General features: G+C 44.1%; 2 protein-coding genes across 4 annotated transcripts; both read right to left on the bottom strand.

Annotated features, from left to right (window-relative positions):
• Positions 1 to 1,495: 1,495 nt before the first annotated feature.
• On the bottom strand, positions 1,496 to 15,970 carry tasorb (transcription activation suppressor b). Of its 2 annotated transcripts, none has more exons than XM_085443445.1 (23): positions 15,526 to 15,970; positions 14,025 to 14,170; positions 13,810 to 13,902; positions 13,626 to 13,698; positions 13,240 to 13,331; positions 13,012 to 13,146; positions 12,661 to 12,785; positions 12,497 to 12,528; positions 10,973 to 11,078; positions 10,641 to 10,744; positions 10,294 to 10,403; positions 9,811 to 9,883; positions 9,616 to 9,690; positions 8,610 to 9,473; positions 7,937 to 8,247; positions 7,720 to 7,822; positions 6,669 to 7,621; positions 5,157 to 5,279; positions 4,299 to 4,458; positions 4,087 to 4,195; positions 3,794 to 3,972; positions 3,522 to 3,656; positions 1,496 to 3,256 (listed from the first exon to the last, which is right to left on the bottom strand). In XM_085443445.1, the coding sequence occupies exons 1-23, from the start codon at positions 15,827 to 15,829 to the stop codon at positions 2,019 to 2,021; spliced, it is 5,643 nt and encodes a 1,880-aa protein (XP_085299571.1). In that variant the 5' UTR covers positions 15,830 to 15,970; the 3' UTR covers positions 1,496 to 2,018. The 2 variants fall into 2 exon arrangements, with proteins under 2 accessions (XP_085299571.1, XP_085299570.1); XM_085443444.1 differs by having other exon boundaries at positions 1,496 to 3,259; positions 15,526 to 15,969.
• A 1,432-nt stretch (positions 15,971 to 17,402) lies between these two features.
• Positions 17,403 to 20,924, bottom strand: asb14b (ankyrin repeat and SOCS box containing 14b). 2 transcript variants are annotated; one of them, XM_085443423.1, is made up of 10 exons: positions 20,630 to 20,924; positions 19,952 to 20,076; positions 19,800 to 19,852; positions 19,581 to 19,712; positions 19,335 to 19,493; positions 18,982 to 19,227; positions 18,726 to 18,894; positions 18,091 to 18,625; positions 17,821 to 17,974; positions 17,403 to 17,744 (listed from the first exon to the last, which is right to left on the bottom strand). In XM_085443423.1, exons 2-10 carry the CDS (start codon positions 20,074 to 20,076, stop codon positions 17,569 to 17,571), a joined length of 1,749 nt encoding a protein of 582 aa, XP_085299549.1. In that variant the 5' UTR covers positions 20,630 to 20,924; the 3' UTR covers positions 17,403 to 17,568. The 2 variants fall into 2 exon arrangements, with proteins under 2 accessions (XP_085299549.1, XP_085299548.1); XM_085443422.1 differs by having other exon boundaries at positions 19,952 to 20,129.
• Positions 20,925 to 21,104: the final 180 nt, after the last annotated feature.

A 21,104-nucleotide genomic window follows, 5' to 3' on the forward strand; every position in this document is an offset into this window, starting at 1 on the left:
TCAAGTATGCAGGCTCTACTTTAGGGACTAAATGCACATAGTTGCGCTCCAAAATGCCTCTTGGTGACAAACTCATGAAAAATACGACAAACAGAGTGGATGAGAGCATTTTAACACGTTTCAGCTAAAACTAACCTGTTATTTTTGTTTTTGCCAAAAGCTTTTTTTTCTGTTCAGGTTTATTCATTGTTTTGCCCACATTCTTTGAAAGAAAATGCACCAAGACCTACTCTACTTGCTCTCTGTGCAGATAACTTAAGAGTCAGATATTTTTTCCTCGAACAAACAAGCTAAGGGGAACGAGGGAACATGAGTAAAGACTTACATGAATCGATTAGCCAGGAACGAGCAGCTACTGTTAGCTTTAGCACAGTTTAAAATTTGTTATTACGGTGTCCAATTCTAAGAAAAGTAGATGCTTAAAATTATGAAAAATGTTTTAAAATAAAATATCCAATTTAATGCTTTAAAATGTCATGGTTTTTTTTATTTTTTTTAAACTATTTCTGTGGGGATTTCAAAATAAAAGTCTCAAGCTACTTTTTAGGCCGTGCTTTAAATGTCCTATTTTCAAAATAAAAACCTAACTTCAAACCTTTTAATTTTTTAACCTCTATGAGTTGCTTGAAATGATCATTTTTACAAACCTCAGCTATCATCTTTGATTTTTTTTTCGTTACAACTCTTAGCAGCAACTAACAAAGGCTAGCAGCAGCAGCATATTCAATTGCATTTTTTCCATAACTTGCATAGTAAATTATATATTTTGCGTAATGTGTATGTCCCTTTAAAAATCAGTAGAAGTCAGTCTGTTGTTTGTGCTTCATGCTCCAGAACCAAGCATACCTGTATGAGGCATACAAGCCTCAGAACTCCGCTCAATATTGCATTTATAGTGGTTATTTTAAGTATAAATAACCATGTGGAGAAGGTTGCTAAAATAAATAATAAAAATACATCTTGCTCAGCATTTGTGTGACGGGTCTTAACCATAATTGATTTAGCAGGAAGAACTTATTTTCACATTTCCCTAAGCTTCCATGGCACAGCTGGAATGAGGTTCTGTAGAAAAAGGTGCTGCTAACCCATTTCTTACATTAAAAGCAAACAGCGCCCCCTGGCGTTCCCCTCTATCAGATGGCTGATGAGACAACTCACTCATCGACCCTCTTAATGAGTCTTTCGGTTGTGACAGAGTTGAAGAGGTGGTCGCACTCCGTATGGAGCCTCAAAGGATGTAAGTGCTGGAGAATATAGATTTATTTGATGTTATGTCAATGTCAGGAAATGTTTCCTTACTGCATTTTTTTTTTTAAAAAGGCCTCTAAATCTACCAGCACAAGCAATAACATTTGATGTCAGTATTTTAATTCCATTACAGTACTCTACACTGTCAATATTACACTTTAACTCCATCATCCACCTCCATGCTGAAAATTGAACTGTTTGGTTGGTGGGAAGTTCCAAGGCAAAGAAAAAAAAATAGTAAGACAGCTGGGATTTATCTTTTTAATGGTTTGTTTGACACCGTCATCAAACCCATCACACACAAGATTTGAAATGTTTTATTTTTCATAGAATTCTGGACAACCAAGTGTGTAAATAAAAAGAAAAAAAGAAAAGAAAACCAACAGCAAAAGTGAAATTTCATTCACTCTTTTTTTTTCTTTAAAAAAATATCAGCCTTTCCCCTTGTTCACAAACCTTTTCCAAACTGGGACAAACAGAACATGATTAATTCGGAGAAGCTGGAAGGCCATTAACATTTGTTGGCAAATATAAATATAGTGGTTTGAACAGGGTCTCAAATAGCTCACATGGAAAGAGTGTACAGACAGTTTACACGACAGTAGGACACTCAACCCTGCCTGTATCAATTTTTATTAATGTAGAAAACCAGGATCCTTATTTTCTGCTTTAAATCAATGCATTTATGACAAGGAAATATATACATTCAGCCAGCACTTATAGTCTCTGGTGTATGGTGTTTGTGTTGCCTCTTGAATCATGTTGATTGTCTATTCAGGGGCATAATTGTGAGAATATGAATAGTCTGTGTAATAATTTGGTGGCCCACCCCTGCCTGCTGGGTAACCCCAAGAGCAGGGTCCACCTCCAGTCCCACCGCCTCGTTCGTGCCCTCGCCCAGGCCGAGGCCATAGTCCTACAGGTGGGACTCCTCTCCCTCGATAACTTCCTAAAGAACCCGGGCCCATAGCACCCATCATTGGCCTGTGATCCATATGTGGAGGCATGCAACCTATACTGCCATAGCCCACACCAGACATTGGATGTGGAGGCAGCTTAGGTCTGAGTACAGAGCCCCCCCTTGTGGGTACTGTGGGAATACCCACAGATGCACCAAGGCCGTCAGCGCAATTCACCTGAGTCCTGACCCCTTGACTACAAGGGGTGCTGCCTATAAGTGCTTCTCCAGTCTTAGCGAGCCCACTGGGATCCACCAGGGCAGGTGGGACCACGCCCGGGTTGCTTGCATTGTCACAAGCTGTGGTCCCTGCAGTCCCCCATACCCCGTCCCCAGGTCCACTGAGTGTCCTGTCCGGTTGATTGGGGGTCCCACTAGCATTCTTAGGGGTCCCAGCAATGAAACCTGGCTGAGCTGCGTCATTACGGTCTGTGAAGGGGGGGACTGTGGTGGTGAGGGGAGAGGTCCCAGCAGCTCCCGCTCCTCCAGCATCCGAGCTATATCCATGACCCAGCATCATGAGGTGAGGGGGAGGGGGAGGCTTGACCTCCAAGGGGAGGGAGGCCAGGTTAGCTAGAGGTCCTGCTGGGGGCATGACAGGCGGGGTTGGGGCTCCGGAAGAAACTGTGGTTGGAGGTTCCTGTGTGCCGCTGCAGGGGGAGGCGGGATAGGCTGGGGAGGCCGTGTAGCTAGAGGAACCCGTATATGATGACCACGAGGCCGAAGGGCACAGGAAGCTCTGGTGGGGATTCACAGGGAAACCTCCCGGTGACAAGCTGCCAATGTCTGAAGAGCCCATGCCTATCTGGTTCGTGGCTTTGAACTGAGAGATGGCTGTTTTGAAAGCACTGTAGTTAGACAGTGTAGGCGTCGTCTCAGGGGTGGTCTGCTGGTCTGGGAGCGGAGGACGAAACTCGTTCTCTGGCGGGGGTGGCTGCGGAGGCTTCTTTGCAACTTGCTGCTTTTGCTCTGGAGGATCTAATATGGTTGGTGGCTCGCCATCATCAGAGTCTAATGACATGTCCTCCTCTTCCACACACTCATCATTCACTACTGGGAGACCAGGAGAGGGCAGAGAGAGAGAGACAGAGAGAGAGAAAGTGGGAGAGTAATGGAAAAGTGGAAAGAAAGATATAATCAACAAATGTGTTATGGCTGCATTAACAACTGTGCTTTAAAAAACTGTCTGGCAGAACATAAATCTTTAACTGGTGAGATGGCTGGAGAAAAAGGCAATTTAGCAAAACAATGAGATTATACAGAAAACATGAACTCTGCTGTTTCTGTGTTCTGCGCCCTTTTTGATGCTACCCACCAGTAGAAGGAGGTGTAGGAAGCTCGTTCTGATTAATGGATCCGATGAGACTGTGGAAACCGCTCATAACATCGTCGATGCTCGCTATCACAATTCCGTTTCTGGAGTACTGCAGGAACATCTCAAACGGTCTCTCTGTAAAAATGAGCGTTTTCAGTGAGTAAAAGACATTTGCTAACACAACAGAAATACAATCTTAACGAGGCATGTGGAAATGGTGATTTTGTTTTTTTTTTTGTTTTTTTTGGGGGGGGGGGGTGAAGTGAGATTACCTGTGAGGAAGATGAGGTGTCGCTGTTGTGTGTGCTGAGCTTGGAGTTTGATGAGGCAGTCCAGATCTGGAGCCTGCCGCGACTGCGTGTCACACTCGTGATACGGGAGGAACTCCACTAAATGCTTTTTCTGATAGGCTGTCAGAAGATTCAGCAGCCCCATGGCATTAGTGTTTAACCTTTAAGAAACAACAGCAAAAGCAGTTCCGTAGAGAGGTCAGTTAAAACCAGTATGGGCAAACATTTTGATGTGGATACAGCTATTATGGCTAATCTCTTACTGAGATACTGACCTCCCAAGCTCTTTAAGTTTCTTCTGGGACTTACAGTGAACCTTCCACTGCCAGGGGTGTTCAGGGGTGCTCTGTTCCTCCAGGAACTTCAGCAGTCCCTGCAAACGATCTGGACAAAATACACAATACAAGTTCAACACGCAATACAAGCATTAGTCGAGTAATATTTGTTTGGACCTTGTACAGTCCACACAAAGAAAAACACGACTTACCCTGCGTGATAAGATCAGGGTTGAGGACAAACTCATCAGACACCATGAAGCCGCCAGACACAAAGAGCTCATTGTAAGTGTGGTTCTTGACATCGTCCAGACTGTCCACTCCAGCAAAGCTCACTGAAGGCAACTTTTTCAAAGACACCAGAGCCGGGATCTGCATAATAAAGGAAAGAGTGAGTTTTTTTTAATTCCCCAAACATTAAGTTGTTTTTATAGTTTCCAGATTAAACATCTTTTAATTCGAAATATAAGGTCCAGCATTTAAATCGTTTAGCATCAGGGAAGTGTCTGACTAATCCCAAACTGATTCTTCAGAATCACTGAGACCCAAAACAACAGACAGCCAGTGTTATTAAGAACCATTTACGTTGATCTGTTAGTAACTGGCCTGAGATTTTAGGGACACTACTAAATAAACAAAGCTAAAACAAACAAACAAAAAAAAAAACAAAAAACACCCAAAACTTAAAAGCAAAGTACTTTTATAGATACGTATATGTAGGAGACCTGGTGCTCTTTTAAAGGAAAAGGGTGCTCACTGCGAATACTGATCCTCAGTTATTTGGTAGTTTTGTTTACTGCACTGTGTGAAGTAAATTAAAGAGAAATAATTCATGATAATATTTTAAAAGCATCCTCGCTTTGCTATTGGCGCTAAAACCTTTCCGCAGCACTATAACTAAATAGAACGTGTAAATAACAGGCAACAAGACGAAAAACAGCACTCTGCGGGAGATGTAAAACTTCCCATTATTTATGTTTTATCGCTACCTGCCTCAGCGGGTGCCGATTCATCCGAACTACAATCTGGATGTGAGCGACTGGAGGGAGGATAACGGGCGGCGATTGTACCTTATGCACATGTGCTGCGATGTCCTCGTTCCGAATGATGATGAGGAGCTTATCCAAACTGCTGCTGTTTTCCAAAAATGTCTGTGGGCTGCACTCGCTGTTGCCAAGACTTTTCAAGTACTCCTTTGTGACAGACAGGAGAGGATGAGATTGTTAGAGACAGACAGATGAATGTGTCTTCTTCTTTTACACATACGAGTACTGACTGACTGACAGATACAGAAAGAGCTGAGCACTAAGACATGAACCCACAGTGACAAAGAGAAGCTATTGCAGCCTTGCACATTCCCACAATGACCTGTATTTGCACTCATGGTATGCATCCCCTCTGAAGAATAAACATGAGCTCTCTGGTTCCAGTAAAAGGAGAAAAAAAAAAGTAATGAAGAAAGTGAAAGAAAACATGTAAAATGGGCAGTAACAACACCATTACTGCCGCAACCAATTACGATTTTCATTGCCGAATTCTTACAATTTTCTCCAAAATATTAGTTTTAGCCATAAAAACCTGAAAAAGTGCTTTTCCATCTTTTTTAATGAGCCCACACTGCGTGCAGTTTGCTTGTTATATGTCTGATTCACACTCCAGCAGCTAATGATATCTGAAGACTATTACACACGACAATGAAAACAGCAAATGCCTTTTTCTGAAACCATTTGGCATTTTTGAGTAAAAAAACTAAACTTTTTGTTCATTATCAAATCATCACGTAACCGCTGGAGCTCGGTGTAACATTGTTAAGTAGTTCTTCCAAAATGGCAGCACTTTAGATGTCAACTAGGGGTGTTAAGGATTGAGGACAGTGTGCACTCATTAGTTAATGACTACTCACAAGTCGTTAGCCAATGAGCAAACCCTGGATATCCTCCTTCCTGACCCTAATAATGACCATAATTTATAAAATGAACTTCACAGTTTATTAGACGTGACCTGGAAATCATGCCTGAACAGATAAACCCATCTGAGGTCACAGAGCAATGTAGCCAAGAGCTATTTTCCCATTGACTTCTACACAGCATGTAATCTTTTAGCAGTCAGAAGAATTGCCCTCTGCTGGTTATTAGAGAAAATGCATGTTTAAAGCACTGATGTTTGCTGACCTGGAAATGACATCCATCTTTTTATACTATAACTGATGATGATGACTGTGACATTTAAGCAGTGAAATATTGGAAATCCTAGACTTGTATAGAAAATAACTATGCCACTGTTTTCTTTTTGTTTGTTTTTTTAAACCTTTGCAGATTTACAGACTCTTTCCACCTCTTATTTATATTTTGAGATGCCCCCAAAACAGATGCAAACACAAAAAAAAAGAAAAAAGAAAAAAAAAAAGATTATTTCTGCTTTTATCTTTCAACTCAATTTCCTCAGCGTCATTTTTATTACTGTCTGGCTTTTTACTGACTGACTGTATTGTAGCTGCAATAGGTTCAGCTGCAATGAATTATTTATAGAATCCTGTGGTTAATCAATAATCTTTACAAACATAATGACATAATGCATTGTACCTTGATCTCCTTGCAGACAGCGCTCTCCTCCCCCTCGTCTCCAGAATAGATGTAAAATTTAACTGTATTCTTGGTAACGTCCTTAAAAATCTCCACCAGGCTGCTGAAAACTTCGGGTTTCAATTGACCAATCAGGCTGCCGGCTAGCAGCCCAGGCCCACTGCCAGAAGCTGCGCCTGGGTTTTGTGAGTTCTGCTCCGGAGACTCCGCTGTGACTTGAGAAGGAGAGTAGACCTCTCCCCCCATCTCTGCTGACGGGGCTTCCGATTTAATCTTAGTGGATGTCATCTCTTTGATGGTGCTTGTTTTACTGCTCTGTGAGGAGACGGTGCTCTTTGACAGAGAGGGCTCTGCTTTCGTTTTGGTGGTCGGGATGGGGGCAGGGGGTGGGGTAGTAAGATTAGATGGTGTCAATGGGGGAGGTGGAGAAGTGACCTTGGAGGGAGCAGGTGGGGCTGGGATCAACTTGTCCATCTTCTCGCACAGCGCTTTGACGTGCCCCTGAATGGGGACAGGGGAGACGTAGGGCACAACGAAGTGTGAGAAGCAGCTGCTAGACACCCAGCAGTGGCGAGGAGGCAACCGCGGAGGCAGCTGCGAGGTATAGTTGATGTGTTGTGTGTGCATGATATTTTTAATGTCAGAAGATAGGCTATGGATTTCCTGATTTAGTATTGTGTCCAAGCTGATGGAGGGCCTGAATGGAACTTCCTCTACAGCAGGTAGCGTGGGTTTAGGCATCTTTTTTACTTCCACAACGGCAGGCGTTTTCGGCTCTGGGTCAACGTCTGCCGCTGGCGCAGCCACTGGCACAGGCTTTGGCTCAGGCTTCAGCTCGGACTTCAGTTCGGGTTTCAATTCAGGCTTCAGCTCAGGCTTCGTCTCGGACTTCAGCTCTAGTTTTGGCTCGGGCTTCGGCTCGGGCTTCTGCTCATTAAATGGCTGCGCTTTGTCTGAGGAAGCCAGATATGAAATTAGTCACGGTGATGCCTTGTTAGCACAAATATGCCTCAAAGATTGATGACTGTGTGAACTCATTGCTTTCAGGTACCTTCGTTGGCGGGGATATCCCAGGTTGTGTTTTCTGATGTGCATTTTTGCTCTGGTGGGGAGCCCGGGCTGAATGGACTACCTGGGCTACAGTCCATGTCCTCCTGCACAGAGAGAACACACCAGTAGATATTTTTAAGTACAATAAAATACTTATTCATCTTTGGATAGGAAAAAATATTCCAAAATAACAACCCTATCAGCTGTTTACATCTCACCTCGGCGTAGTTCGTTTGTGACGGAGGCTCGTTTTGTTTCCTATGGTCCGGGTCGTGGTAAACGGGTTCCACCCTTCCTGAACCTGTTGATGGTTCACCGTGGTTTGAGTCTGCAGACACTGAACCCTGAGCCACAGCTTTATTGAGTGTGGCCAGGAGGATCTTGAGAAGGCGTTGGGTCTCGCTGACGGCTGAGGTATTGGTGTTGCCACGGGCCCTTAGGTCGGTGTCATAGATCCCCATGCTCTCCATCACTGCTGTCAGATTTTCGTTCTGCCCACCCTCATCCACAAGGTCGTCCCCTTGTGCACCTAGTGGGGCACAAGTAAGGCAGATAAGTTAGCAGTAGTGCACGTTTTGAAACTGCAATACAGATGTGCCAAAATAAACTTGAGGTTATTCGGAAACCCTCTCATCATTTCATCACATAGGTTATTTTTCAGCTTTAGGATGTTCTTCTCAGTATGCACAGATATTCAAACAGCCCCCTGGGTTAGCGACAAAAAGACATGCATCTTGAAATGAACCTGTTTAAAAATGTATTGAAGTTATTCAATTCCTGAGAACTAATCAGACTGTTGTGAAACGAATAAAATATTCATTCATTCAATTGGCTGTGACTTAAATTCTACGACTGAAATCTGGCTCCACAGGTGATCGCAGCGCGCCTCACCTCTGCTGGGTTCTCCGTTGCTCAGCTGATCTGTGCGTTGATGTTTGTTCGCGCCTCCTCTCTCGTCCCCTTCAAATTTCCTTTTCAGACTGTTGGCATCCCAGGCGCCGTCCTCCCCCCGATCCTTCCCAGGATCCTTCACGAGTGCCTTCTTATGAAGCTGAATTAGCTTAAGCAGCTGTTTCATTTTGTCTTTATCGTACTCGTTCTGGGACAGCCGCAACCTCTGCGGCTGAGGCTGGGACTCATCGTGGGGCTTGTGTTGCAGCTGGGCTCCGTTTGAATGGGCCACCCCTGGCCTCCGTCTACTACTGCTACTAATACTACTGCCGCCGCTGCTGTCAGTCGGCGGTTTTTCCTGGGCTGGCCTTTCTGTAGGCGCCCTCTCCTGGGACAGCCTTTCTGAGGGTCTCTCTGCTCTGTCCGAGCCCCTGTCCGAGCCGCCCCAGTCAGAAACAGGGCTGTATTCCACTGGGGCTGGAGCGGGTGCGGGTGCAGGGTTCCGTATTCGTTCAATGATGTCCTTTGCCTTGTTCAGAGGTAAAATATAGTTTGCGGGGTTGTGAACGTACGATCGCAGCACAGCATCCATGTTACATTTGGGTCTGGGTGCTGTGACGGGGTTCGTCCTTTCATTTACATTATATTTGTAGTCGGGTAGGATGAATGGACGCACTGTGCCCGAATCCATACGAGTTAGGTAATCGGTGGCCTGACGCTCCACCCCAGAGCTCAGGTCCTTGCCTGGGTTTGGGCGCAACTTGAACAGGCCGTAGTGCACTGCGGGGATGAAAGACTCCATGGATGACAAGAAAGCCGGATGAGGCTCCACCGTCAGCGGCTCTGGCTCGAACAGCCTCGATGCTAAGAATGAGGGGGAAAAAATGCATCAGAATCGTGTAAAAACCGGCATGACAAAGATAACAGCGATAAACAAAAATGCACGGAGATGCTGGCACTCGGGATCAGTCAGAAAATGCATGTAGAGACAATGAATACGACTTACAGTACTTGACGATCATCCTTGGCTCCTGAAAGATGAATAATGCTTGCAGGTTCTTCTCTACCCGCCCCCGCCGCTCTAGAAAACAAACAGAGAACCTTTTTAAAACCCAAACTCTCACCGGAGGCAACAAGTAGGTGTTCAACTCACACAACAGAGAATTACAAGAGGAGAGTGGCAGATAAAGCTTTCTGGCACCTTTGGATTCAACCATCTGAGCCGAGGACAACAGGAAGAGAAAGCCTTTATCAAATAAGGACTTCACCAGCACCTGAAGAAGAAAAGCAAAAGCTGCAGTCAGAACATCAGGGAATAGATCATTATCGCACAATGGGAGCAATCATATTAGCAGTCTGTTTCTGGACAGGATTTCATTTGCTCAGTGTGTAAATGAGTGCTAAACTGACAGGTTTATGCCATTTGTTTAAAATTACTGAACAAAATAGAACAGGATTAGCACGGCAGCTTGACAGATGACATCCCTACACTGTTTTCTAAGCAATGAGAAAATGGAACTGTTTATGAAACGAGATCCTCCTTAATTGTATCAAACAAATGCACAGAAATGCAAAGTTGTCAAAACAGAAAGGAGCATTTTATTTACCTGAATATTGTACAACCTGAGAATGTTGTGTTTATTTTGCTGAGAGAACCTGGATAAACTGCAGGTATGTGACTCACCATCCGGTCTCTCTCCAGTTTGTTGACCAGAGCGGCCAAGCTGCCGCTGGTTGGTTTGCCTTTCCCGTCCACCACCTCAAACAGGCTGCAGGACATCCCACACTTCATAACTGCAGACAGAAATAAGCAGGCGGGAATGCGTTACTCGGAACTCAACATGTAATCATTTATGATACACACACACACAAAAGCTACTTTACTGAGACAGCCGGGCTTCATGATGCATGAATGCTTTTAGAAAAGCTTTACAGAATTTCAAGTAATGCACAACCGCCCACATGCCAGGGGCCATTATGATCATTATGAGAGGAAAAAAAGGGAGAAACAAATGTGTGTTCTGGACTAACCTTCCCGTGAGACGCTGTAGGTGTCCCAGGAAAAGAGCACTGAGGGAATCTTTCGCTTCACCTGCTCTAGCTGCATGCCCCGATTCACCTCCAACTTCTCAGGCCTGCACCGGGGCACATGTTACATTATTAAAAAACATACAACAACAAGAACAACAAAACAGGACATTGTAGCTTTTTCTCCTCTCCTACAAATTATGCAAAGAGTTAAAGTTCAGCACATAAAAAACCTTGTGTAGCAAAGAGTGTCCTTAATGATTAACAAAGAAAAGTCCAGTAGCTCTGTGGACCTTTTGTTAAGACTTGCATGAGAGGGGAAAAAGTTTACTCACAGTTTGAAAGGAAGGTAAGGACGCAGGGAGGATCGTAAACAGATGGGGAACAACTCCTGGCCCTTGTTCACTAGTGGACCACTCCACACAGTGTAGCAGCTCTTCCCTGCAACAGGCAGAGGTCAAACATCAGTCATTCTTCCTGAGACTAACGTGAGCGGGATAACTGAGAACCTACACAGACATCAGTCAAAGGAGCTTGCAAAGAAAAGCGTCTGGACTTCTTTAAGTTGCTTGAAGACGTTTCACCTCTCATCCGAGAAGCTTCTTCAGTTCTAAGGTCAAATGGTGGAGAGTCCCAGATATAAACCTAGTGGGAGTTTCCCCCCACAGAGGGACAAAAGGACCCCCTGATGATCCTCTAATCGCCTGAGCCAAGGTGTGAAACTGGGTGTGGGTCCCAATCAGCCAGAGTTTCGGGTGAGTTCATTGTGAAACCTGGCCCCACCTTATCATGCGAATTCCTGAGGTCAGATGGCCCAGGATGTGAGTGGGCGTTAAGGCGTCTGGGGAGGGATCTCAAAACTGGATTATAGATGGCAGAGAGTTGGTGTCGTAAACCCCCGCCTCTGTTCAAAGATGGTCGCTCACAGTGGACATAGATGGCTTCTTTCACTCCTCTTTCAAACCATCTGTCCTCTCTGTCCAAAATGTGAACATTGGCATCCTCGAAAGAGTGTCCTTTATCCTTAAGATGCAGATGGACTGCTGAGTCTTGTCCTGTGGAGGTGGCTCTTCTGTGTTGTGCCATGCGCTTGTGAAGTGGCTGTTTGGTCTCTCCAATGTAGAGGTCTGAGCATTCCTCGCTGCACTGTACAGCATACACCACGTTGTTAAGTTTGTGTTTTGGCGTTTTGTCTTTCGGGTGAACCAGTTTTTGTCTGAGCGTGTTGCTGGGTCTGAAATGCACTGGGATGTCATGCTTGGAGAAAACTCTCCTGAACTCTCTCAATGAGCACACCCGAAACTCTGGCTGATTGGGCCCCACACCCAGTTTCACACCTTGGCTCAGGCGATTAGAGGATCATCAGGGGGTCCTTTTGTCCCTCTGTGGGGGGTTACTCCCACTAGGTTTATATCTGGGACTCTCCACCATTTGACCTTAGAACTGAAGAAGCTTCTCGGATGAGAGGTGAAATGTCTTCAAGCAACTTAAAGAAGTCCAGACGCTTTTCTTTGCAAGCTCCTTTGACTACGATGACCTGGATGACTGAGAACCTTCACAGACATACACAGACATCAGGCATGATACTTCATAACTTTTTGTAACTGCTGCCTCATTTCAAGACACATTTGGTGTCTTAAAAGCTAGCAGCAAGACACATGAACCATGTATCTTATAGCCCCACTTCAGTATTTGTTTATTTAGCCTAAGTCATGTAATAGCACATCATAGATTTTTCTCTTATTGCACAGACCCACTTCATATATTATTACGTTTACACACACGTGGCACTATTTTAACACAACACAAAAGAAGCCAATTTCTTTGATTACATTTAAGAAAAGCTTAAATACCATTACCTTTACTCCCTTCAGAGGAAATAGTGTTAAACCTGTTAAAGAGCAAAACATAGAGGCTGTTTACAAACTCAGCGGAGATGTAATACTTTTGTTTTGTTTTTTTAAAAACTTCAACGGCCTAGAAATGCTTTCTGGCTTTTACCATTTCCTGCGGGATTACGTACCTGTGTGCAGCCATAGGAGTTGCTGCAGCTTCCTTGCCTTTGTACTGAAAGGAAACCACAGCGTAGGGGCACACGTGCCTGGGCCGCGCTTTGATCTCATCAAATGCAAACTCAAAAAAATATTGCTGCAACACACAAATGAAGATGGATTAAAACACAGCACTAGATCCCAACAACAACTGCGCAAGATTACACAGGAAGAACCCAGCTACCCACTACGAGCAAGCATTTGCTGAGAGTGGGGAGGAAGAACTTTCTTTTAACAGGAAGGGACCTTTTAGAGAACCTGGCTAACGCGCGACGGAACACCAGATTAAATAAACAGGGTAATAAAGAGGAACCAGCACTTACCTGCGTGAGCTCAAAAGCCCTGTAAGACAGCAGAGATGTAACCCTGTTGGCACTTTTGGACAAGTGACAGTCAAACTTGGGTGAAGATTCGATTGCATTCTTCGGCGTGTTCTCGTGGATGTGCTTTATTCGTCCCTGAGAGACAAAATGCAACTACTGACTCAAAGTCCAAATGGAAACAGAGAACTGTCAAAGCTCTAATGCAAAACACAGATAAGGTATTCATACCCTCATAACTTTAAAAATGATCATGTCTCCAAACGCGCCCACTTCAAAAGGATTGATTTGTAACAAATCGGAATATTTGGAGAGGTAAACACCTACAAGGATTACAAAAAACAAATTAAGGGAAAACATTTCTAATAGGCTACGTTTATGTCAATTACTTGCTGATGCTTGTTAATATTACTTAGAAACGATGTATCCGAAAACAAAGTATGTAATAAACATTGGACTAATATATTATTGCATATGTAAGAGCCATTACCTTAGACTTCAGAGGCAATTGTAAAATGCTTGTGAAACTTGCAGATAAGTAAAATAAAAAGGAATTCGACTAATTATTCTGCAAAGCCCATTTTCATATAACAGCAACATGGGAGCACCCGGCTTACCCACTGATGGATTTCCTAGTGTATTAATCTTACAGTGTCCAACTGATAAACCCTTCTCACAGATCCACTGGAGCTGGAAAACACAGAACAGGCAAAGCTCAGAAGCAAGTCAAAAACCTCCGCGCCTTCCCAATTTGTCAATATCCTTCTGCATATATGAGTGAGGTTTTGCCAGCAGGCCAACCTTGGATTTGTCTGGGAAAAGGAAGCAGTACGACTCAGCGAGTTCTTGTTCGGTCCGCCCCTCTTGCTTCATCTCTCTCCGCTTTTCTATGAACTGACGAAGAAAAGGCGAGCAGACAGTAAATTAGACACGGGGGCAACCTCGCAATATTTAACATTTCTTCAGCACAGCTATTTAAATTGCCTGCCATTTTATCCAGAAACTTGACGACTGACCTCCTTCTTCAGCAGCTCATTGTGAATTAGCCTGGCCTTGCAGTAGGTGAAGGTTCCTCGCGATGATGCGTCCAGGTAAAACGAGGAGATGATCTTCACGAGGTCCTCAAACTCCCGGCTCTCGGGGGGGAGAAACTGGTACAAGCCTGCACACAGAAGCGAATCAGCGGATTAGCATTTCCCATCTGCAGTTTGCAGGACTGAGCGAATGAGCAGAGGACGATCCCTTCGAAAAGTCACATTTTAAACTCAAATTTAACCTGCAGGAGGCAGCCACATCAAACTGATAACCAACCATTTCCCTCGATTAAAAGACAACCTCGCCGTAAGACTTTAAGTCTAAAGCGTACGGTTCCTTCTTAGGCTTTAGCTGAATATGAATGTCACGTGTTATCATTTGAAATATTAAATATACAAAATAACCATGGGCATTCGATGGTGCACGTAACACCAGTGACCAGTGCTTTTTTTTTTTTTTTTTACAATCCTGGCAGCTACACTGACACAGTGGATGAAGTCTAGTACCTGCATTTATTTACATAAGGTTTATCAAGTAATCCAAACTCATGCAAAGAAGTGAAACCATGACTAGCAGACAACCTGAATGAAATGTCAACATCCTCAAGCCTGTGTGATAAGAGTAAACCTCTCCACTGTAAGTCAAAATGACAAAAAGGCTGGAGACGGGGTACTGGGGCAGCCCAGTGTACCTCATTGCTGTTAGGAAACTAACACACTTTATAAATTACTTATGCAACCTATAGTGCTAGAATAATTCCACTTCAACAGGACTTTGCATATATCCAAATAACAGATGCTCCACAGCATAGTTGTGGAAAATGTAACCAACAGTGCCCATCCACCTTTCTGCAAGAAGGAAGGGGAAGGGCGGGTGTAACGTAGGTAGGTGGATGCACAGAGTAATGCTCTCAGGGGTACTCAGGTGAAGTGCAAAACTGATGCTCTGAAATGCCAGCGACATCAAGCTGGGTTAAGGGGTGGGCAGCCCCACCAAATGAACCATGGTGCTATGAAAACACTCCGGGATGGACGTGTGGGGTGGATAAATCCGTGCCCTTCACTGAGGTCAAAGAGACACCCACATGTTGTCAGGTGATGACTGCAAACCACTCATGACTCCTGCTGTATTACTAAACAGTACTACGGTGCCGGGTAGGGATGAGGAAACGGAACATGGTGTGCTTTCAGATGGCCAGTCTTTCAAAGTGGCGCCTTCGCTGCACCGTTGCTGCCCGCTGGTTAACTTGGACTACCACAGCTAGCGGCATGCCTGCAAACAGACGCTACGCCAACCGACATTATTCGCCTGCTCAAACTGCAGCATGGTAATCTAGCCCGAAACCGAAATGTTCGCAAACCTTTAGCTAAACCAATATAACTGGCGAAAGCAAGTAGCTAGCTAGCAGGCTAGCAACATGCAGCAGCAGAATCATGAAAGACAGGACAGGCTCTGTTCAAAATAGCTGCGATATGGCACCACCTTTCCGTTCGCGAATCTTCCTCGGGATTTGGAAATTTCTCCGTGGCAGCTCATCGGTCGATCTCTGGGCAGGCAGAGGAGAACTGCTGAAGCTCCGAGCGTCCGCCTGCATGCTCCTCCGCCGCTCAGGGGCTTCTTGTTCGGGCATTACACTGTCTCCACATCCAGGCTGATCGCCATTTTGGTTGGCTGTGGCCGAGGTGGCGGCTGAATTCTTCTGGGGTTCGCCACCTTTCGGGTGGAGATCCGTCGTCTCGGTATAGTCTGAGTCCCTTTTTCCCACCGCGCTGGGGTTCAGGGCCATTTTCGGGCACCGTGCACGTATTAAAGACAATGTAGCTCTGACGATTACGGCGCCGCTGTACACACACACTCTCCTCCTCACCCAGCCTCCGCCATTGTGAAAATGACGTACACGGTCTTCTCCACCACTGCAAAACGCTGCCGTCACTGTTTACATACGAGGGAATCCGCGCCACCCAGCGACCGATAGGCGTACTGCAACACATGACGCGGTGACCGTCCGTCTGATTGGCTGTGTGTGGAGGGAACAGGATGGCAAAAGTGAAACTATTTCTCACATTAAATAAAAGAGAAAAAGAAAGAGGATGTGAAACACCGCTTTGGAGCTGTGAAAGCCCTGACAGTGTGACTTATGCAAACCGATTCTTTTCTTTTCTTTTTTCTTTTCTTTTTTTAGTACTGGCTCTGCTATGTATTTTCGGGCACCGTGCACGTATTAAAGACGTATTAAAGACTACAGCCTGTACATACTTATAGTTATAGAATATTCACAACATACTTCATACCGTGTGCATTATAACATACCATAATAGACCCATTTCTGTAATATACTTACATATCTATGTTATTGCCAATATATATTGTAATATATCTATATCACTAAAGCACTTCTGGATGGATGCAAACTGCATTTCGTTGCCCTGTACCTGTGCATGTGCAATGACAATAAAGTTGAATTCTATTCTAATTCTATTCTATTCTATGTATTAAAAATGTATTAAAATCTTGTGTAGAACTAAATACAGAGCAATCACGCTTGTAATACCCCATTCTACCACTAGATGGTAGCAGAGAGGCTGTGATTTTCATATGTGTATCGGTAATACACTTGCCTTCATACATGACTCAATAAACGTAAACCTCTACAGTAAGTAAAATCGATATTTAAAGGGTATTATTATTATTATTATTATTTTGCTGCTCCTTTTTGGAGTCGCCATAGTGGATCACACCAACCCTCTGCTTGTCCTCCTTCACTGCATCCATGACCCTTCTCTGCAGTCTTCCTCTTTGACTTCTGGCTGGATGCTAACATATTCAGATTTCTTTGTCCAGTGTATCCACTATCCTTCCTCTGCACATGTACAAACAATGTCAGCCTTTGAAAATTTGTCTCCAAACCACTCGACCTGAGCTGTCCCTCTGATATACTAATTCCTAATCTTGTACGAATCCTGGTCATTCCCATCAAAAATTTTAGACTGCCACCTCCATTTGGCCCGTGTTTTTGTCACTGTCTCCACCATTTATCTTGCACTCTTGCTGCTATCCTTCTGTCACAAATCAGCCCTGACACTCATCTCCACCCTACCTACACTTCTCTTTTGTGCTCTGTCTGTTGCTTTGGATGGTTGAACTCATCTAACCTTCACTACCTCTACTTCTGGCATCTTCATCATTTCACCTATCTCCCTCTCATGTAGACGCATGTACTCCGTCTTGCTTCTACCGACTTTCATTCATCCTCTGTCCAGCGCATATTCCACCTCTGCAGGTTCTCTTCCACCAGCTCCCTCCTCTCACTGCAGATCGCCACGTCATCTGCAAACAAACTGTTACCCACCAATGTCCCGCTGCGCTCATATATATGTCTCTGATAGATATTTAAAAGGTGAGTACAATTTATGTTCACATTTTTTGACTGTATAAGTAATGTAATTTTAATCACACATAATAATAATAAAGCAGGAAGCTTTCTATAAAAGAGTGACATCTTTGATATCTATAAATATGTTTTCATCAGGGGATAATCATACTGCCCCTGCTGTAAATGTCAAACTCCTTGTAACGCAGATAATCTTTCAGCCTGGGAGGAAGAGGAAGGAAGTTGATAAAAGCTGGTGCTCTCAAACGCAGGCGTCTAAGGTGCTCCCTTATCCGCAGGCGACACAGGTGCTTCAGGCTCCGCACATTTCCTGTCAGACAAAAAAAGTCAGCAACTACAGATGAAGCGCACATTTTTGCTGACAACAGGTAGTGAGCAGTTCATACTTTGAATGTGGCAGATTTCTGGCCACTGTTTCTGCTCCTGCAGTGTGTCCTTTAGTTTGGTGCAGAAGGAGACGTGGTCAGTGTAGTCAAGCATGATGCGCACCACCTGGGCAGATAAGTGCTTCAGCCAGGATACTGTTATCACCTCACAGAACTAGAAAGGAAAGAGAGATGTGACAGTCAATCTGAAACTTTGTAGAATAGCATTACTCCATTGCACTTCACATGTTCCAGTCTTTATCAATTTTTTTAGCATAAACTTGGCCTCACCACCATGTCTTTAATGACTGACGTCGTCCAAGCAGTGTAATCATGGGAACTGTCACCATATGGACAGTCAAAGCAGCGCTTCACGTCATAACCATGGTTCAGGATCATTCTCAGCATAACCTCATCTTTTAAGGCATACTGCAGCGCTGAGGGGAAATGAGTGGTGTTGACACGGGAGTAGTAGTTGACATTTGCCCCATACTTCAGCAAGATGTTGATCAGTTCATAATTGCCCTGTCTCAGAGCCACCTGTAGACAGTTGATGGGATCCTGGTTCACGAGAGCCCCGGCCTCTAACAGTAAGCGGGTGCACTGGAGGTCATTGTTGGACACAGCAAAAAAGAGGGCAGACTTGCGGTCATCATCATAGTTGCGGCGGATCCTTGGGTGCAGCATGAAGTTTGGATCGTAGCCAGCTTTGAGCAGTATCTCCACACACTGGGCGTGTCCCCCAGCAGCTGCAGAATGGAGAGGACTCATCCCACTTTCCTTTACAGCATGCAGCTTCGTCACTGGGATGAGATGTTCCAGTGCTCTGTAAAAAAAACAACCCAAAAAAAATCTTTATGTGAGAACATGATATTGGTTGAAACCCTATTTAAAAATTCAGGAAAATAAGTATAGATAATGCTCACAGTCTGTGTCCATGGTATGCCACTCGATGAACTGGCAGGTGCCCACTATAAAGGGGTACGTTTGGATCTGCACCGTGTTCCAGCAGCAAGGAGATTATGTCAGGATTTCCTGATGCCGCTGCATCAAACAAAATCGTACCTGACTCCGACTCACACCACACCTGTGCACCTAAAAAATGAATTAAAGCACTATGAGAACACGCATTTACTTATATACATATGTAAAAGCAAAAGGAGATTGAATCACTACATTTACCTTTCTGTAACAGAACCTCCACCACATTTAGATGTCCATTCTGTGCAGCCAGAGCCAGTGGAGTTTTCTTTTTAACGTCACATGCATTTGGATTAGCACCAGACTCTAAGAGCAGATACACAAAATTCTCCAAGCCTAAAAACGCGGACTCATGTAGAGCTGTCCTGTCCAGTGGTCCGGTTTGGTCTATTTTGGCATTGTAACGAAGCAACAGCGTGGCCAAATCATACTGATCATTTAGAAGAGCTGTGAGCAAAAGGAGCAGGAGAGAAAAGGATGAGAAAGTGTCACACATGTTGAGGTATCTCTAAAATAAAATGTGTTTGAAGTTAGACGAACATAGCGCGAGATACCTGCCACTAATGGAGAATCCTGCTCATCATTCTGGAGATCTGGGTTGCTACCATTCTGTAACAGGAATGTAGCATTCTCTCTGAGCCCGTGGACCACAGCTAAAAACAGTGGCGTCTCACCCTTCAGAGTGCGACACTGGGCTGCACCCGGGGGTGATGCTGGAACCCAAACACCCAGGAACCGATCAACACCTCAGGGTTGAAATGAACAAGCCTGTGCCAGTCAAAAGTTACAGCTACATTTACCTGAAAAGATCATCTCTAGCACCTTCTTATTCTGCTGTGCCGCAGCCTCGTGCAGCGGGATCCATCCTCGTGTATCAACTCTGGACAGAGTCTCCGGTTGGGCTGCAAGTCTGTTCAGGGCATTCTCATCACCTGAATATGAAGACGGGACGTATCAGATCTTTGAGAAAGATTCAGAATTGTCTGAATCAGCACTGAGGTTAAAGGTCATCAGCTTACCCTCCTTAATTGCTTTAAAAATCTCATCAGGGTCTTCACAAGGTTTCAGATCACTATTTAAAGTTATTGCACAGAATAAGGATTCACTTAAACAAACAAGACATTCATAATATAGATACTTATATGTGAATGCTGGGTGAGTAGATAGAAACCTTGGATTTAATCCTTTTAGCTTTCTATACTGAATTAGACTTTGTTCAATAATATATTGCGTTGCCTCATCTTCGTCCAAGTCTTCCTCTGATTGATAAAAGTCATCTTCTGTTTCCATGCTCATCTGACAAGTGTAAAAAGAGCCAGTGCAGAAGGGGTTACTCTGAGGAGGCACAGCTATAAGGTAAACAAGAGCATTAAATCACACACCACTCACAGTCCTGAATAACAACTGCAACACAGTGCAGCTAAGCAGGAAATGTGGCAGTCAGTCTCATTGTTTTTACTTTACTGACACCATAATACATGCAGGATATTGGATCTAATGACTTTAATTGGACTTATTGTCCCAATTTTCAGTCTAATAACTCTCAATGTCAAAAGCAAATCTCCAGTTGAGAAGCTGCAGGGTTTTTTTTTTCTTTCAGCATCGGCAAAACAAACAAATGGAGATTCACAAATGACTCCAGTGGACATTTCTTAAAAAGAACATATAAAGCAGCAGAGGAAATGCTGTTACGAGAGCAGAGACTGCAACATGACACAAAGTTATAGCATGGAAATTCAAATGCCACATGTATTGCAACAGTTTGTATAATATGACAGCGTGGCATTCAAGCTCCACACTAATCAAGTTTTTAACCAAATAAAAATGTTTTTCATCGCGTGGTGTTTACCTTCAGTCAAAAAGCTGCTCTCTGTGTAGTTTTAACACCAGTATAGCCAGGGGGCTCTTTAGCAGCCACACATACTGGGGCTATTTATATCCTGCCCTCTCTCTCTCTCTCTCTCTCTCTCTCTCTCTCTCTCTCACACACACACACACACACACACACACACACACACACACACACACACACACACACACACACACACACACACTATAAATATCAGATCACAAGGTCTTCACAGCCAGTTTCTAGTTTGACCCACTAAGCAACTGCAACAACTGCCATCATTCAACTCATAAGCAATTGTATTCATAATGCAAAATCTAATATTCAAACACAAACCAACAGTTGGTTCACTTTGGAAGTTCACCCCCTCCATAAAATACAATTTTAAAATACAATTTTTCAGATTTAACAAGATTGTTTTCTTTGTGCATAGCACACTGCTAAATTCAATTATATTTAATCTCTTATGATTCAC

Source organism: Copadichromis virginalis, linkage group LG20, assembly GCF_057382275.1.
Source record: "Copadichromis virginalis isolate Kocher_CV1m ecotype Utaka linkage group LG20, C_Virginalis_male_GT1.1, whole genome shotgun sequence".
NCBI lineage: Eukaryota > Metazoa > Chordata > Actinopteri > Cichliformes > Cichlidae > Copadichromis > Copadichromis virginalis.

Bases quoted from the DNA above. Each gene is read 5' to 3' on its own strand.
- asb14b (XM_085443423.1), bottom strand. From the start codon at position 20,076: ATGAGCATGGAAACAGAAGATGACTTTTATCAATCAGAGGAAGACTTG. The intron at 18,895-18,981 runs GTAAATGTAGTG...TTCATTTTTTAG, and splicing joins GGAGGTTCTGTTACAGAAAG to GTGCACAGGTGTGGTGTGAG. The intron at 18,626-18,725 runs GTGAGCATTATC...TTTTTTTTACAG, and splicing joins GCATACCATGGACACAGACT to AGCACTGGAACATCTCATCC.
- tasorb (XM_085443444.1), bottom strand. From the start codon at position 15,829: ATGGCCCTGAACCCCAGCGCGGTGGGAAAAAGGGACTCAGACTATACC. The intron at 13,332-13,625 runs GTAAGCCGGGTG...TAATCCTTGTAG, and splicing joins ACTAGGAAATCCATCAGTGG to GTGTTTACCTCTCCAAATAT. The intron at 4,196-4,298 runs GTAAGTCGTGTT...TATTTTGTCCAG, and splicing joins CCCTGATCTTATCACGCAGG to ATCGTTTGCAGGGACTGCTG.